Below are 19576 nucleotides of genomic sequence, written 5' to 3'. Positions count from 1 at the left end.
CCCAAAAATCGGAATAAAAAGCGATCAAAAGATGTCACGTGCCCGAAAATGGTACCAATAAAAACGTGAACTCATCCCGCAAAAAATAAGACCTCACATGACTCAGTGGGTCAAAATATGGAAAAATTATAGCTCTCAATATGTGGTGATGCAAAAACTATTTTTACAATAAAAAGCGTCTTTTAGCGTGTGACAGCTGCCAAGTATAAAACCCGCCATAAATAGTAACTCAACCCCCCCCCTCCCATTATCACCCCCTTAGGGAAAAATAATAAAATTAAAAAAATGTATTTATTTCCATTTTCCCATTAGGGTTAGGGCTAGGGTTAGGGCTGAGATTAGGTTTAGGGGTGTGTTGGGGTTAGGGTTGGCGTTAGAATTGGGGGGTTTCCACTGTTTGGGCACATCAGGTGCTCTCCAAACGCAACATGGCATCTGATCTCAATTCTGATCTCAATTCCAGCCAATTCTGCGTTGAAAAAGTCAAATGGTGCTCCTTCCCTTCCAAGCTCTGCCATGCAGCCAAACAGTGTTTTACCCAGGGCTGTGGAGTCGGTAAGCCAAACCTGCGACTCCGACTCCTCAATTTCCCTTATACCGACTCCAACTCCCACATATATTGCTTATATTTAAGTGAAAAATTTATTCTAGTACAATGTGAACATCAGACATTAACTCATTTTTATGATACAATAATCAAGATATTTAGATAGAACATAATATTTATTGGAATACAACTTTAGAACACAAAACTAATAAATTGTAAACATGTAATACACTATGTAATATCGATTACACATATATATATATATAACACTATGTAATAAACTATAAGTGGCAAAAAACAGTTTTCAACAAAAACATACTAAATAACATTTGTGCAGTCTATGAATTTGTTCTAAGAAATAGAATTGCCTCCATCAGATCCTCCTTCATAGATGACCTCAAATCTGACCTAATAATTTTAAGGCTAGAGAGCAACCTCTCTACACTAACTTGGGTTGGAGTCGAAGCTGTAACCACATGGGCAACATGTCTAACAATTTCCGGGTATAAAGGAATTGCCTCGTGCACAGTCAGTTTTGATGAACGGTTGAATTTTTCTATTTCTTTGAGAACAAGTGAAACATTTTGCTGAAATATGGTCAATCTGCTTGCTATAGGAGACAGAGTGAAATCTTTTTCCTTGCGGCAACGCTTTGCCTGCTCCATGTCATACAAATACTTGTCAAAGTCAAACTCCTCATCTGATGAGGATGAAGATATGGCAGCAGTAGCACTGTCAGGACTCGAGTCCTCTTGCGCCTGGCAGTCCTCCTGTAGGCCACTCTTCCGAACTGCTACCTCAGTCAGAGCTTCTTTTCCTTTAGTAAGCTGTTGATCAAGCAATATACGATGACTTGGGTCCACATAAACAGCTGCCAGAAAAATTTTATTTTCCAATAGCTGTGTCTCTCTCCGTTTCATTGAAGCAGAAATGCCATCTGCGATTAAACAGCAAAATAGCAAGTTCTTCCGCTCCCTCATGAAAATGCCAGGAGTTAAAACCTCAGCTTGTAATTTTTTAGTCACAGTAAATGGGTGATTAAGCAATTCCTTCAATTCAGCCACCTGTGTCCATTGACCTTCATTTAGGGTTACCTGAGGGTTCGCCATATCTATAAGAAAAGGTTTTAGTTGATGAACAATTGCCCTTTTCCAGCACGTCTCTTCAAGATGGAATCAATTTTAGGGGTTCTGGCGGCAATAACCAATTTCCTCACTTTTCCAATCAGATTTCCAGCATGTCCCTCTTGCAGACTCTCTCTTATTGCCAGCTGCAGCGTGTGCACAACACAGAGCATGTGATGAATAGGAAAGTGTTTTGAAGCAGCTTCAACAAGATCATCTATTTCTACAGTATAATTTTGCTGTTCTTCTGTAGTAATATCTGTTTGTTCCTCTGTTACATGAACAGCACTGTGGCCTTTCATCTCAAACATACTGAATCCCAAATGTTCCTCTAGCTGTTGTTCATTACTCTCACTCATCAGTGTAATTGTACTTATGTTTGAAACATTGTCCGTAACAATAGCAAGATCCTGTTCTGTTTTGAGTTTGTAATCTTGCAGAACTTTTTCCACTAAAGCCTGGAGAAACTGGCTGCTGTGATGAGCTTTAGTATCTTTTACTGCCAGCGTGTTGGTAACAATTTTTGTTGTCACAAACATATCGCACATTGATAGCAAAATAGTTCACTCTGTGACGTGTGCAGGCATCCATTTTAAGAAACATGAAGCGTCTTTTGAGAGTCTTTTTAAGATCTTCCTTTTGTTTAAGGGCTTCTTCAATCACTAATTTTCTAATACTTTCTCTTTCCAGAGAAACACCAAGTTTGGGGGCCATTTCTCCATTAAGAGCTGCTGGTCGTGCAAATAATGTTAATGGTACACCGTCCTTCACAACAAGCTGGATGACCTGTCTTTTAGACATATCTGCTGTCATTGTTACAGTAACTTTGTCACTTACAAAATATCTTGTTAATGATGTTTGAGACGCTCTTTCCTCCTCCTTTGCCTGGCAGTAAGTGTCAGTCTGTGTGCTACCCAGCTTTCATTCTTTTAGGTACAGATAAGATATGGAGACAGATATGGATAAATGGATAGATATCAAAAGCAGATTAGAAATCTGCTCTATTGAAAATATTATCTATGAGCTCAAAAACCTTTCAGGTGATGCAGTTTTTTAAAAATCTGATGAGCTTTTGCAGCTGAAAAACGTATCCTCAAAAAACGCAGCAAAAATGCTGTGTGTGAAAGTAGCCTTAGATCAGGAATAGAACAGTCATTTATAGGATATTTCATAACTTTCCCAAACTCCTATGAAAAAATATTCAGCACATTCTGCATTGAATTACTGTACCCAATTTATTATATATTTTAGGAGTCGAAGTCGGTCCATTTTATACCGACTCCAACTCCGACTCCACCAAAATGAGCACCGACTCCGACTCCACAGCCCTGGTTTTACCCCCACAAATTGCAAAACAACTTTTGGGGTCCAATTTCTCCTGTTGCCCTTAGGAAAATAAAAAATTGGGTGCAAAAATCTAATTTTTGTGGAAAAAAATGATTTTTTTTATTTTCACGCCCGGGCGTTATAAACTTCTGTGAAGCACTTGGGGGTTCAAAGTGCTCACCACACATCTAGATAAGTTCCGTGTGGGGTCTAGTTTCCAAAATGTAGTCACTTGTGGGGAGTTTGTATAGTTTAGGCACATCAGAGGCTCTCCAAACGCACATGACACCCGCAGACCATTCCATCAAAGTCTGCATTCCAAAACATCACTACTTCCCTTCCGAGACCCGACGTGTGCCCATACAGTAGTTTTCTCCCACATATGAGGTATCAGCGTACTCAGGACAAATTGGACAACAACTTTTGGGGTCCAATTTCTCCTGGTACCCTTGGGAAAATAAAAAAAATTGTGGACTAAATGATCATGTTTGTGGAAAAAATACGATTTTTTTATTTTCACGCCTGGGCATTATAAACTTCTGTGAAGCACTGGGGGGGTTCAAAGTGCTCACCACACATCTAGATAAGTTCCTTGGGGGGTCTAGTTTCCAAAATGGTGTCATTTGTGGGGGGTTTCCACTGTTTTGGTACATCAGGGGCTTTCCAAACGCAACATGGTGTCCGATCTCAATTCCAGCAAAAAACGTCAAATGGCGCTGCTTCCCTTCCGAGCTCTGCTATGCGCCCAAATAGTCGTTTACACCCACATATGGGGTATCAGCGTACTCAGGACAAATTGCACAATAACTTTTAGGGTCCTGTTACCCTTGGAAAAATAAGAATTGAGGGTGAAAAGATCATTTTTGTGGAAAAAATATGATTTTTTAATTGTACGGCTGTACGTTATAAACTTCTGTGAAGCCCTTGGGGGTTCAAAGTTCTCACCACACATCTAGATAAGTTCCTTGGGGGATCTAGTTTCCAAAATGGGGTCACTTGTGGGGGGTTTCCACTGTTTAGGTACATCAGGGGCTCTCCAAACCCGACATGGCGTCCGATCTGAATTCCAGCCAATTTTGCATTGAAAAAGTCAGACGCGCTCCTTCCCTTCGGAGGTCTGCCATGCGCCGAAACAGTGGTTCCCCCCCACATATCAGGTATCAGCGTACTCAGGACAAATTGCACAATAACTTTTGCAGTCCAATTTCTCCTGTTACCCTTGGTAAAATAAAAAAAAATTGAACTTGAAGTATTTTTTTTGTGAAAAAAAGTTAAATGTTCTTTTTTTTTAAATATTCAAAAAATTCCCGTGAAGCACCTGAAGGGTTAATAAACTTCTTGAATGTGGTTTTGAGCACCTTAAGGGGTGTAGTTATTATAATGGTGTCACTTTTGGGTATTCTCTATCATATAGACCCCTCAAAGTGGCTTCAAATGGGATGTGGTCCGTAAAAATAAAATGGTGTTGTAAAAATGAGAAATCACTGGTCAAATTTTAACCCTTATAACTTCCTAACAAAAAAAAATTTGGTTCCAAAATTGTGCTGATGTAAAGTAAATATGTGGGAAATGTTACTTATCAAGTTTTTTGTGTGCCGTATCTCTGTGATTTAAGAGCATAAAAATTCAAAGTTGTAAAATTGCGAAATTTTCAAAATTTTCGCCAAATTTCTGTTTTTTTTCCACAAATAAACGCAAGTTATTTGAATTAAATTTTACCACTAACATGAAGTACAATATATCATGAGAAAACAATGTCAGAATAACCGGGATCCATGGAAGCGTTCCAGAGTTATTACCTCATAAAGGGACAGTGGTCAGAATTGTAAAAATTGGCCCGGGAGTTAACGTGCAAACCACGCTTGGTAGTGAAGGGGTTAAAAACCTTGTCACAAGTTATTATATTCATGAATTCTTACTGATGTGATTATTTTGCACATATGGTATCATTTTGTCTTGGAATCACCGTTAAGCTTTATATCCGTGCTCAGCATGCACACTGCAGACTGTGACCCCACAATTACACTGACGTTCCAAAATGGACCTTCAAGCGTTTATTAGGCTGGTTTCACACTTGCGTTCAGGAGGGCAGCGGATGGCTGCCTACTTCCTCCTTTCTTCCTCCCTGAAGCTCCGCCTACTGCTGAATGCGTCCTGCGCATCTATCTTTAACATTGGGTTCGCAGGGACATGCGTCTGCATGCGGCGATTCGACGTGTGCGGCAACCGCACGGAAACGCAAAATTTTACATACAACTAATGTCCCTGCGTACCCAGCGTTAAAGGTAGGTACGCAGGGAAACAGGACGCATAGAGAAGTATGCAGAGCTTCAGGGAGGAAGAAAGGAGGAAGCAGGCAGCCATCCGCAGCCCCCTGAACGCAAATGTGAAACCAGCCTTAGGCTAGTTTCACATTTGGATCTTTGTGCGCAGCGCATCGTGCGCAAGTAGAAACGCATCCAAAAACGCATCATGCATTTTTGCATGCGTTTTTTATGCATATTCATTCTCTAGGTGTTAAACCAGTGTCTACACGTTTACTCGTAAAACACATGCGTACCCAAACGCAGGCGTACGCATGTCCATGTGCACGCCTGTGCTCCCAAATTGTAACGCGTTGCTTTGACGCATTCCGTGCGCAAGCGTACGCAGGCTTTTTTTTACGCCTTTGGATGGAACCAAAAATGCAACAGACTGCGTCCAGCGCGTCTAGACGCACACCTGGGAAAAACGCATGCACACGAAAACGCAGACGACCGCATGCAAAGGCAAGACCATGCGCACGCCATGTTAAACATAGGTACGCATGACGCATGAGATCGGATGCGCATGATGCGCTGCGCAAAAAAACGCTAATGTAAAACCAGCCTTAGGCTGGTTTCACATGAGCGTTCTTGTGCGCTGCGTTTGCGGCGCATCCATGCGCATGCATCATGCGCCCCTATCTTTAACATGGGGGGTGCATGGTCTTGCGTTTGCACATGTCCGTATGCGTTTTCGTGCACATGCTTTTTTTTAGTCGTGTGCGCCTTTGCAATCCAGATGCAACATGTTGCATTTTGGGGGGCGCCGAAATTTGTAAAAAAAAAAAACGCATGCGCACGGAATGCGACAAAAAACGAATTACAGTCTATGGGAACGCAGGCGTGCGCATGAAAATGCACAAGCCTGCGTTTTGATGAACATGCGTTTTTGTCGTAAAAATGTGTAAACACTGGGTTTACCCATAAAGAACGAATGCACCTAAAAAACGCAAAAGCATGATGCGTTTTTTGCATGCGTTACTATTGCGCACGATGTGCTGCGCACAAAAGCGCTAATGTGAAACAAGCCTTAGTGTGACACAGATTGAGGCATCAACATGAAACTGTATAGGAATGCTTGAAATAAGATTGGTGGCAGAGGTAATTAGGTGTAAGGTTGTACCAGAGATACACTGGGGATACAGATATGTACGGGTATTGGAGGCTCGGGAATAGACAGGGGTACAGATACGTAGGGGTACAGGAGTGCCCGGGAATGAACAGAGGGTACAGATAATTAGTGATACAGGAGTGCCCAGGATGAGACTGGGGGAACAGGAATGCCAGAGAATAGACAGGGAGGCACAGATACAGGGGTACAGGAGAGCCCAGGAATAGACAGGGGGTACAGATACGTAGGGGTACAGGAGTGCCCGGGAATGAACAGAGGGTACAGATAATTAGTGATACAGGAGTGTACATGAAGAGACTGGGGGAACAGGAGTGCCAGGGAATAGACAAGGGGCACAGATATGGAGGGGTACATTAGTGCTCGGGAATATTTAGGGGGCACAGATACGCAGGGGTACAGGAGTTCCCAGGAATAGACGGGGGGGTGGGCACAGATATGCAGGGGAACAGGAGTGTCCGGGAGTAGACGGGGGCACAAATGTGCAGGGGCACAGGAATGTCCGGGAGTAGACGGGGGCACAGACATGCAGGGCAACATGAGCGCCTGGGAATAGACAGGTGGTTACAGATACGTAAAGGTACAAGAGTGCCCGGGAATAGACAGGGGGCACAGATATGGAGGGATACAGGAGTGCCAGGGAATAGACAGGGGACACAGATATGCAGGGATACAGGAGTGCCAGGGAATAGACAGGGGGCACAGATATGCAGGGGTACAGGAGTGTCCGGGAATAGACAGGGGGCACAGATATGGAGGGATACAGGAGTGCCAGGGAATAGACAGGGGACATAGATATGCAGGGATACAGGAGTGCCAGGGAATAGACAGGGGGCACAGATATGCAGGGGTACAGGAGTGTCCGGGAATAGACAGGGGGCACAGATATGCAGGGGTACACGAGTGTCCGGGAATAGACAGGGGGCATAGGAATGTCCGGGAATAGACAGGGGGCACAGATATGCAGGGGTACTGGAGTGCCCGGGAATAGACAGTGGGCACAGATATGGAGGGATACAGGAGTGTCCGGGAATAGACAGGGGACATAGATATGCAGGGATACAGGAGTGCCAGGGAATAGACAGGGGGCACAGATATGCAGGGGTACAGGAGTGTCCGGGAATAGACAGGGGGCACAGATATGCAGGGGTACACGAGTGTCCGGGAATAGACAGGGGGCATAGGAATGTCCGGGAATAGACAGGGGGCACAGATATGCAGGGGTACTGGAGTGCCCGGGAATAGACAGTGGGCACAGATATGGAGGGGTACAGGAGTGTCCGGGAATAGACAGGGGGCACAGATATGCAGGGGTACAGGAGTGCCAGGGAAAAGACAGGGGGCACAAATATGCAGGGGTACAGGAGTGCCTGGGAATAGACAGGGGGCACAGATATGCAGGGGTACAGGAGTGTCCGGGAATAGACAGGGGGCACAGATATGCAGGGGTACAGGAGTGCCAGGGAATAGACAGGGGGCACAGATATGCAGGGGTACAGGAGTGTCCGGAAATAGACAGGGGGCACAGATATGCAGGGGTACAGGAGTGCCAGGGAATAGACCGGGGGCACAGATATGCAGGGGTACAGGAGTGCAAGGGAATAGACCGGGGGCACAGATATGCAGGGGTACAGGAGTGCAAGGGAATAGACCGGGGGCACAGATATGCAGGGGTACAGGAGTGCCGGGAATAGACAGGGGGCACAGATATGCAGGGGTACAGGAGTGCCAGGAATAGACAGGGGGCTCAGATATGCAGGGATATAGGAGTGCCGGGAATAGACAGTGGGCACAGATATGCAGGGGTACAGGAGTAACGGGAATAGACAGGGGGCACAGATATTACGGGAGTGCTGGGAATAAACAGGGGGCACAGATATGCAGGGGTACAGGAGTGCCAGGTAATAGACAGGGGGCACAGATATGCAGGGGTACAGGAGTGCCAGGTAATAGACAGGGGGCACAGGAGTGTCCGGGAATAGACAGGGGGCACAGATATGCAGGGGCACAGGAGTGCCGGGAATAGACAGGGGGCACAGATATGCAGGGGTACAGGAGTGCCAGGTAATAGACAGGGGGCACAGATATGCAGGGGTACAGGAGTGCCAGGGAATAGACAGGGGGCACAGATATGCAGGGGTACAGGAGTGCCAGGTAATAGACAGGGGGCACAGATATGCAGGGGTACAGGAGTGCCAGGGAATAGACAGGGGGCACAAATATGCAGGGGCACAGGAGTGTCCGGGAATAGACAGGGGGCACAGATATGCAGGGGCACAGGAGTGCCGGGAATAGACAGGGGGCACAGATATGCAGGGGCACAGGAGTGCCAGGTAATAGACAGGGGGCACAGATATGCAAGGGCACAGGAGTGTCCGGGAATAGACAGGGGGCACAGATATGCAGGGGCACAGGAATGTCCGGGAGTAGATGGGGCACAGATATGCAGGGATACAGGAGTGCCCGGAATAGACAGGGGGCACAGATATGCAGGGATACAGGAGTGCCCGGAATAGACAGGGGGCACAGATATGCAGGGGTACAGGAGTGTCCGGGAATAGACAGGGGGCACAGATATGCAGGGATACAGGAGTGTCCGGAAATAGACAGGGGGCACAGATATGCAGGGGCACAGGAGTGTCGGGAATAGACAGGGGGCACAGATATGCAGGGGCACAGGAGTGCTGGGAATAGACAGGGGGCACAGATATGCAGGGGTACAGGAGTGCCGGGAATAGACAGGGGGCACAGATATGCAGGGGTACAGGAGTGCCAAGGAAAAGACAGGGGCAACAGATACGCAGGGGTACAGGAGTGCCGGGAATAGACAGGGGGCACAGATATGCAGGGGTACAGGAGTGCCAAGGAAAAGACAGGGGCAACAGATATGCAGGGGTACAGGAGTGCCAGGTAATAGACAGGGGGCACAGATATGCAGGGGTACAGGAGTGCTGGGAATAGACAGGGGGCACAGATATGCAGGGGCACAGATATGCAGGGGCACAGGAGTGCCGGGAATAGACAGGGGGCACAGATATGCAGGGGTACAGGAGTGCCAGGTAATAGACAGGGGGCAGATATGCAGGGGTAAAGGAGTGCCAGGGAATAGACAGGGGGCACAGATATGCAGGGGTACAGGAGTGCCAGGGAATAGACAGGGGGCACAGATATGAAGGGGCACAGGAGTGTCCGGGAATAGACAGGGGGCACAGATATGCAGGGGCACAGGAATGTCCGGGAATAGACAGGGGGCACAGATATGCAGGGGTACAGGAATGCCAGGTAATAGACAGGGGGCACAGATATGCAGGGGTACAGGAGTGCCAGGGAATAGACAGGGGGCACAGATATGCAGGGGTACAGGAGTGCCGGGAATAGACAGGGGGCACAGATATGCAGGGGTACAGGAGTGCCAGGAATAAACAGGGGGCACAGATATGCAGGGGTACAGGAGTGCTGGGAATAGACAGGGGGCACAGATATGCAGGGGCACAGATATGCAGGGGCACAGGAGTGCCGGGAATAGACAGGGGGCACAGATATGCAGGGGTACAGGAGTGCCAGGTAATAGACAGGGGGCAGATATGCAGGGGTAAAGGAGTGCCAGGGAATAGACAGGGGGCACAGATATGCAGGGGTACAGGAGTGCCAGGGAATAGACAGGGGGCACAGATATGAAGGGGCACAGGAGTGTCCGGGAATAGACAGGGGGCACAGATATGCAGGGGCACAGGAATGTCCGGGAATAGACAGGGGGCACAGATATGCAGGGGTACAGGAATGCCAGGTAATAGACAGGGGGCACAGATATGCAGGGGCACAGGAGTGTCCGGGAGTAGACGGGGGCACAGATATGCAGGGATACAGGAGTGCCCGGAATAGACAGGGGGCACAGATATGCAGGGATACAGGAGTGCCCGGAATAGACAGGGGGCACAGATATGCAGGGATACAGGAGTGCCCGGAATAGACAGGGGGCACAGATATGCAGGGATACAGGAGTGCCCGGAATAGACAGGGGGCACAGATATGCAGGGATACAGGAGTGCCCGGAATAGACAGGGGGCACAGATATGCAGGGATACAGGAGTGCCCGGAATAGACAGGGGGCACTGATATGCAGGGGTACAGGAGTGTCCGGGAATAGACAGGGGGCACAGATATGCAGGGGCACAGGAGTGTTGGGAATAGACAGGGGGCACAGATATGCAGGGGAACAGGAGTGCTGGGAATAGACAGGGGGCACAGATATGCAGGGATACAGGAGTGTCCGGAAATAGACAGGGGGCACAGATATGCAGGGGCACAGGAGTGTCGGGAATAGACAGGGGGCACAGATATGCAGGGGCACAGGAGTGCTGGGAATAGACAGGGGGCACAGATATGCAGGGGCACAGGAGTGCTGGGAATAGACAGGGGGCACAGATATGCAGGGGTACAGGAGTGCCGGGAATAGACAGGGGGCACAGATATGCAGGGGTACAGGAGTGTCCGGGAGTAGACGGGGGCACAGATATGCAGGGATACAGGAGTGCCCGGAATAGACAGGGGGCACAGATATGCAGGGATACAGGAGTGCCCGGAATAGACAGGGGGCACAGTTATCCAGGGATACAGGAGTGCCAGGAATAGACAGGGGGCACAGATATGCAGGGGTACAGGAGTGCCAGGGAATAGACAGGGGGCACAGATATGCAGGGGTACAGGAGTGCCGGGAATAGACAGGGGGCACAGATATGCAGGGGTACAGGAGTGCCAGGAATAAACAGGGGGCACAGATATGCAGGGGTACAGGAGTGCCAGGAATAGACAGGGGGCACAGATATGCAGGGGCACAGGAGTGCCGGGAATAGACAGGGGGCACAGATATGCAGGGGTACAGGAGTGCCGGGAATAGACAGGGGGCACAGATATGCAGGGGCACAGGAGTGCCAGGAATAGACAGGGGGCACAGATGTGCAGGGGCACAGGAGTGCCGGGAATAGACAGGGGGCACAGATATGCAGGGGCACAGGAGTGCCCGGAATAGACAGGGGGCTCAGATATGCAGGGGTACAGGAGTGCCAGGAATAGACAGGGGGCACAGATATGCAGGGATACAGGAGTGCCCGGAATAGACAGGGGGCACAGTTATCCAGGGATACAGGAGTGGAAGGAATAGACAGGGGGCACAGATATGCAGGGGTACAGGAGTGCCAGGGAATAGACAGGGGGCACAGATATGCAGGGGTACAGGAGTGCCGGGAATAGACAGGGGGCACAGATATGCAGGGGTACAGGAGTGCCAGGAATAAACAGGGGGCACAGATATGCAGGGGTACAGGAGTGCCAGGAATAGACAGGGGGCACAGATATGCAGGGGTACAGGAGTGCCGGGAATAGACAGGGGGCACAGATATGCAGGGGCACAGGAGTGCCAGGAATAGACAGGGGGCACAGATGTGCAGGGGCACAGGAGTGCCGGGAATAGACAGGGGGCACAGATATGCAGGGGCACAGGAGTGCCGGGAATAGACAGGGGGCACAGATGTGCAGGGGCACAGGAGTGCCGGGAATAGACAGGGGGCACAGATATGCAGGGGCACAGGAGTGTCCAGGAATAGACAGGGGGCTCAGATATGCAGGGATATAGGAGTGCCGGGAATAGACAGGGGGCACAGATGTGCAGGGGCACAGGAGTGCCGGGAATAGACAGGGGGCACAGATGTGCAGGGGCACAGGAGTGCTCAGGATTACATCGTTCACAGCTACAGGAAAGCACAGAGTTCAGCACACGCCGCTGGTCCGGTCACCACAACAAACACCCGAGCTGCGCGCACACAGTTCCGGGTTAGGGGTCGCTCCAGGCGCGGTTCTGTTGCTTTCTCAGTATCAGGACGCCACTTTCTGGCACTAAACAGAACTTTCAAACATCCCGCCAAACGGTGTCCGCGGCCACTAGTGCAGTCACCGCGAGGTCAGTGGTGTGAGCGGGAGAGACAGACAACTCGCCACTTGTTGCCCCGGAACCCACAGTCTCACCTTGTTGTCGCTGTCGTCCCCCTCCTCCCCCACTTTGCATCCCGGTTCAGGGACTGCGCAGTGACGTCATTCGAACTCTGCAACCGAATCCCGCGCCGGAGTTGGGGCTGCGTGCTCGCTCCGGGGGATGGCGGGAGCGCGCTACAGAGCGTGCAGTGTTGAGTTCATGGGAGAAGTAGTAGTTGTGACTGAGTTCAGAATTGTGTGTGGTGTGTTATAAGATAGTGCACAGGGTGTATACACGGTGGTGTTATAGGCTGCTGCACAGGGTGTATACACTGAGGTGTTAGAGGACTGCTGCACAGGGTGTATACACAAGCGTGTTAAAGGCTGCTGCAGAGGGTGTAAACACGGGGGTGTTATAAGATAGAGCACAGGGTGTATACATGGAGGTGTTATAGGGATGCTGCACAGGGTGTATACACTGAGGTGTTATAGGGCTGCTGCGCAGGGTGTATAAACTGCGGTGTTATAGGGCTGCTTTACAGGGTGTATACAATGAGGTGTTATAGGGCTGGCTGCTGACAGGGTGTATATACTGAGGTGTTATAGGACTGCTGCACAGGGTGTATACACGGAGGTATTATAGGGCTGCTGCACAGGGTGTATACACGGGGGTGTTATAGAGCTGCTGCACAGGGTGTATACACGGGGGTGTTATAGGGATGCTGCACAGGGTGTGTGCACTGAGGTGTTATAGGGCAGCTGCACAGGGTGTATACACTGAGGTGTTATAGGGCTGCTGCACAGGGTTTATACAATGAGGTGTTATAGGGCTGCTGCACAGGGTGTATACACTGAGGTGTTATAGGGCTGCTGCACAGGGTGTATACACTGAGGTGTTATAGGGCTGCTGCACAGGGTGTATACACTGAGGTGTTATAGTACTGCTGCACAGGGTGTATACACAAGCGTGTTAAAGGCTGCTGCAGAGGGTGTAAACACGGGGGTGTTATAAGATAGAGCACAGGGTGTATACACTGAGGTGTTATAGGGATGCTGCACAGGGTGTATACACTGAGGTGTTATAGGGCTGCTGCGCAGGGTGTATAAACTGCGGTGTTATAGGGCTGCTTTACAGGGTGTATACAATGAGGTGTTATAGGGCTGGCTGCTGACAGGGTGTATATACTGAGGTGTTATAGGACTGCTGCACAGGGTGTATACACGGAGGTATTATAGGGCTGCTGCACAGGGTGTATACACGGGGGTGTTATAGAGCTGCTGCACAGGGTGTATACACTGAGGTGTTATAGGGCTGCTGCACAGGGTGTATACACGGAGGTGTTATAGGGCTGCTGCACAGGGTGTAAACACGGAGGTGTTATAGGGCTGCTGCACAGGGTGCATACACGGAGGTGTTATAGGGCTGCTGCACATGGTGTATACACTGAGGTGTTATAGGGCTGCTGCTCAAGGTGTATACACTGAGGTGTTATAGGGCAGCTGCACAGGGTGTATACACTGAGGTGTTATAGGGCTGCTGCACAGGGTGTATACACAAGGGTGTTATAGGCTGCTGCACAGGGTGTATACACGGGGGTGTTATAGGACTGCTGCATAGGGTGTATACACGGGTGTGTTATAAGATAGTGCACAGGGTGTATACACGTGGGTGTTATAGGGCTAGTGCACGGGGTGTATACAAGTGGGTGTTATAGGGCTAGTGCACAGGGTGTATACACGTGGGTGTTATAGGGCTAGTGCACAGGGTGTATACACGTGGGTGTTATAGGGCTAGTGCACAGGGTGTATACACGTGGGTGTTATAGGGCTAGTGCACAGGGTGTATACACGTGGGTGTTATAGGGCTGCTGCACAGGGTGTATACACGTGGATGTTATAGGGCTGCTGCACAGGGTGTATACACGGGGGTGTTATAGGGCTGCTGCACAGGGTGTATACACTGAGGTGTTATAGGGCTGCTGCACAGGGTGTATACACTGAGGTGTTATAGGGCTGCTGCACAGGGTGTATACACTGAGGTGTTAGAGGACTGCTGCACAGGGTGTGTACACGGAGGTGTTATAGGGCTGCTGCACAGGGTGTATACATGAGGGTGTTATAGGCTGCTGCACAGGGTGTATACACGGGTGTGTTATAAGATAGTGCACAGGGTGTATACACGTGGGTGTTATAGGGCTAGTGGGTGTTATAGGGCTAGTGCACAGGGTGTATACATGTGGGTGTTATGGGGCTGCTGCACAGGGTGTTATAGGGCTGCTGCACAGGGTGTATACACGGGGGTGTTTTGGGCTGCTGCACAGGGTGTTTACACGGGGGTGTTATAGGGCTGCTTCACAGGGTGTATACACGTGGGTGTTATAGGGCTGCTGCACAGGGTGTATACACGGGGGTGTTTTGGGCTGCTGCACAGGGTGTATACACGGGGGTGTTTTGGGCTGCTGCACAGGGTGTATACACGGGGGTGTTTTGGGCTGCTGCACAGGGTGTATACACGGGGGTGTTTTGGGCTGCTGTACAGGGTGTATACACTGAGATGTTATAGGGCTGCTGCACAGGGTGTATACATGGGGGTGTTATAGGGCTGCTGCACAGGGTGTATACACGGAGGTGTTATAGGGCTGCTGCACAGGGTGTATACACTGAGGTGTTATAGGGCTGCTGCACAGGGTGTATACACTGAGGTGTTATAGGGCTGGTTGCTGCACAGGGTGTATATACTGAGGTGTTATAGGACTGCTGCACAGGGTGTATACATGGAGGTTTTATAGGGCTGCTGCACAGGGTGTATACACGGGGGTGTTATAGGGCTGCTGCACAGGGTGTATACACGGAGGTGTTATAGGGCTGCTGCACAGGGTGTATACACGGAGGTGTTATAGGGCTGCTGCACATGGTGTATATACTGAGGTGTTATAGGGCTGCTTCACAGGGTGTATACACGGGGGTGTTATAGGGCTGCTGCACAGGGTGTATACACTGAGGTGTTATAGGGCTGCTGCACAGGGTGTATACACTGAGGTGTTATAGGGCTGCTGCACAGGGTGTATACACGAGGGTGTTATAGGCTGCTGCACAGGGTGTATACACGGGTGTGTTATAGGGCTGCTGCACAGGGTGTTATAGGGCTGCTGCACAGGGTGTATACACGGGGGTGTTTTGGGCTGCTGCACAGGGTGTATACACGGGGGTGTTTTGGGCTGCTGCACAGGGTGTATACACGGGGGTGTTTTGGGCTGCTGCACAGGGTGTATACACGGGGGTGTTTTGGGCTGCTGCACAGGGTGTATACACGGGGGTGTTTTGGGCTGCTGCACAGGGTGTATACACGGGGGTGTTATAGGGATGCTGCACAGGGTGTGTGCACTGAGGTGTTATAGGGCTGCTGCGCAGGGTGTATAAACTGCGGTGTTATAGGGCTGCTGCACAGGGTGTATACACGGAGGTGTTATAGGGCTGCTGCACAGGGTGTATACACGGAGGTGTTATAGGGCTGCTGCACAGGGTGTATACACGGAGGTGTTATAGGGCTGCTGCACATGGTGTATACACTGAGGTGTTATAGGGCTGCTGCTCAAGGTGTATACACTGAGGTGTTATAGGGCAGCTGCACAGGGTGTATACACTGAGGTGTTATATGGCAGCTGCACAGGGTGTATACACTGAGGTGTTATAGGGCTGCTGCACAGGGTGTATACACAAGGGTGTTATAGGCTGCTGCACAGGGTGTATACACGGGGGTGTTATAGGACTGCTGCACAGGGTTTATACACGGGTGTGTTATGAGATAGTGCACAGGGTGTATACACTGAGGTGTTATAGGGCTATTGCACAGGGTGTATACACTGAGGTGTTATAGGGCTATTGCACAGGGTGTATACACTGAGGTGTTATAGGGCTGCTGCACAGTGTGTATACACGAGGGTGTTATAGGCTGCTGCACAGGGTGTATACACGGGTGTGTTATAAGATAGTGCACAGGGTGTATATACGTGGGTGTTATAGGACTGCTGCACAGGGTGTATATACGTGGGTGTTATAGGACTGCTGCACAGGGTGTATATACTGAGGTGTTATAGGACTGCTGCACAGGGTGTATACACGTGGGTGTTATAGGACTGCTGCACAGTGTGTATATACTGAGGTGTTATAGGACTGCTGCACAGGGTGTATACACGGGGTTGTTATAGGGCTGCTGCACAGGGTGTATACACTGAGGTGTTATAGGGCTGCTGCACAGGGTGTATACACTGAGGTGTTATAGGGCTGCTGCACAGGGTGTATTAACTGAGGTGTTATAGGGCTGCTGCACAGGATGTATACACGGAGGTGTTATAGGGCTGCTGCACAAGGTGTATACACTGAGGTGTTATAGGGCTGCTGCACAAGGTGTATACACTGAGGTGTTATAGGGCAGCTGCACAGGGTGTATACACTGCGGTGTTATAGGGCAGCTGCACAGGGTGTATTCACTGAGGTGTTATAGAGCTGCTGCACAGGTTGTATACATGGAGGTGTTATAGGGCTGCTGCACAGGGTTTATATACGGAGGTGTTATAGGGTTGCTGCACAGGGTGTATACACTGAGGTGTTTTAGGGCTGCTACACAGGGTGTATACATGGAGGTGTTATAGGGCTGTTGCACAGGGTGTATACATGGAGGTGTTATAGGGCTGCTGCACAGGGTGTATACATGTAGGTGTTATAGGGCTGCTGCACAGGGTGTATACACTGAGGTATTATAGAGCTGCTGCACAGGGTGTATGCACTGAGGTGTTATAGGGCTGTTGCACAGGGTGTATACACTGGGGTGTTACAGGGCAGCTGCACAGGGTGTTACACTGGAAGGAGCTATATAGAGCTTCTGCACAGGATACGTACACTGTAGTGGCATTGTAGAACTGCTATACAGTATATAGACTGAACTGGGCATTTTTGATCTACTGCCCGAGGTGTATACTGAAGGGGGCATTTTAGAGCTATTGTATCGGGAGTATTAACTGGATAGTATACTGAAGGGGGCATTTACTGTATTGGGCGTATTAACTGGATAGTGTTTTGTGTTATAGAGCTGCTTCACAGGATGCATACACTGGAGGATGCATTATGGAGCTTTTGTTCAGGGTCTGTATACTGGAAGGGGTGTTTTAGATATTTTTGTATGGCATTATAATGAAAAAGCATTGTTTTTTGCCACGGTTTTTATTTTTTTACAGTGTTCACTGAATGGGTTAACTAGATTAATTTATGGGGCAGGCTGTTCCAGACGCTGCAATGCCAAATGTGTACTTTTTGGTTAATTTGTTTACGTTAATAAATGTCTACATTTATTCATACAATATATTTTTTTTTCTGAGTTTTGTTTTAAATGTTTTTACAATTTTTATTTTTACTTAGTCCCACTATAGCACATTTACTGTTCTGATTGCTATTATAAACCATTGCAATGCAGGAGCATTGCAATGGTTTATAACTGTCAGTGCTGCCCTGACACAAGTTAGTTAGATCATGCACGGTGCAAAAAACGCTGTTAACCAGCAGATTGATCTTCAAGTTAATAGCGTTACTAAGGTACCCGAAACACTTCACTCAACACTGCAGGGAGAAAATGAACTTTATTCCTTCAGCAGCGTTCTGGTTTCAGTCACCGCTCTGTATTAGGCCTCTTTCATACATCAGGTTTTCGCCGTCAGGCGCGATCCGGCGCTTTTGACAAAAACCGGATCCGGCGAAATGCAATGCCGGATCCGGTTTCCCCACCATTGACTTGCATTTGCGCCGGATCGCGCCGGATGGCCATGCGTTTCATCCGGTTTTCGCCGGATCCGGCTTTGTGTCTCAATCCGGCGTCTGGAAAAAACGGCTACTGTAACGTTTTTTGTCTCCGGCGAAAAAGCCGGACACGCCGGATCCGGCGCGTCCGGCTTTTTCACACAATGAAAGCCTATGAGCGCCGCAATGCGCCGGATCCGGCGAAATCCGGATCCGGCGGCCGGATCCGGTATTTTTGGTCTGAGCATGCTCAGTAGCTCTGCCCACAAGACATATATAAAAGCAAGACAGTTGGACCCTCAGCCACACCCAACATGCCACCCAAGCCAAGAACCAGGAGCAGGAGAAGGCAGGAGACCTCTGCAGCAGCACCATCAGCACCGCCACCACCACGCCGCCAAATGTAGCAGCAAATGGAACATGCTGAGGAGGGGAGTCCAGCAGCAGATGAGAGACGGTAATTATCAAATCCCCCATTCCTCCAAACTAGGGCCATGGAATATCAAGATATTCATTGGCCCTTTGTTTCTCTTTATTCAACAGCCGCCCAAGAGATGCAGCAGCAGCAGCAATGGCAGCAGCAGGAACACCACCCACAGCCATGGAGTGTGGCCAGCTGGAAGACAGCACATCTTCTTCTGGGAGCCCTCCCTCGCATCATCAGCGTTTGACGGTAAGTTTTTATTTCCAAAATCCATCATCTCTGTAATATATGTCTATTCATTGCCTTTTATTTCAAAACAGGAATCACAAGATGAAGAGGAGCTCCCAGAAGAAGAAGGAAGGGGTGGACAGACACCTGGAGTGGGCTCACAATTGGTAAGTTTTTGGCATCAAACGCAGAAACACAACATCACACTACACACAACACATAGAAAACAATGTTCTGCAGACCACATACAGCAAACAAATGCCTACATCCAAAGACATAACATTTTTTGTTTTCTTCTCTAGTCTTCCCAATCTGGTGCTCGGCCAAGAGGTCCTCGCAGTGCCTCCCAGGGTCGTCGGCGACAGCAACGCGGCGGTCACCAGCGTGTAAGTATAAATATTTTTGCTTTGTTTTTTTGCACTTTTTATTTCATTTCTTTTGTGGAGGCTAATTATGTTATTTTTGTCTTTTTCTTTAACAGCCTTCACAGCGTGCTCCCGACTCTGACGGTGAGGATGGAGGGATTGATGTGGACCACCTCATCGATCTCATCAGAGAAAGGGAGCCGCTCTGGAATATGGCTGACCGCCGCCACGCTAACCTGATCGTTACCCGGCGACTCTGGGAGGAAATCTGTTCGCTCCTTGTGGACCGCTGGGAGGACCTCGATGCTCGGGCCCAGATTAAAGAGCGTAAGTATATACAGTACCGGTTGCTTGATGTAAACCAGTGTTTCCC

At 49.3% G+C, this 19576-nt stretch overlaps 1 protein-coding gene across 4 annotated transcripts in view; it reads right to left on the bottom strand.

Moving 5' to 3' along the window:
* The window catches only part of NEDD1 (NEDD1 gamma-tubulin ring complex targeting factor), a 141300-nt gene extending 128658 nt beyond the window's left edge, over positions 1–12642 (bottom strand). For 2 of the 4 annotated variants that reach the window (XM_073556938.1, XM_073556942.1), the window contains exon 1: positions 12451–12642. In XM_073556938.1, the coding sequence (XP_073413039.1) occupies positions 12451–12490 (40 nt within the window). In that variant the 5' untranslated portion in view covers positions 12491–12642. Of the gene's footprint in view, positions 1–12165; positions 12422–12450 lie in introns of those variants that run through there. The other 2 variants (XM_073556940.1, XM_073556941.1) reach the window with 2 other exon arrangements.
* Between the last annotated feature and the right edge of the window lie 6934 nt (positions 12643–19576).

Source organism: Dendrobates tinctorius, unplaced genomic scaffold (genome assembly GCF_039654945.1).
Source record: "Dendrobates tinctorius isolate UK_male_01 unplaced genomic scaffold, ASM3965494v1 ptg000241l, whole genome shotgun sequence".
Classification (NCBI taxonomy): domain Eukaryota; kingdom Metazoa; phylum Chordata; class Amphibia; order Anura; family Dendrobatidae; genus Dendrobates; species Dendrobates tinctorius.
The sequence above is the reverse complement of the archived record's forward strand: the minus strand, read 5'-3'. Positions and strand labels throughout refer to the sequence as shown.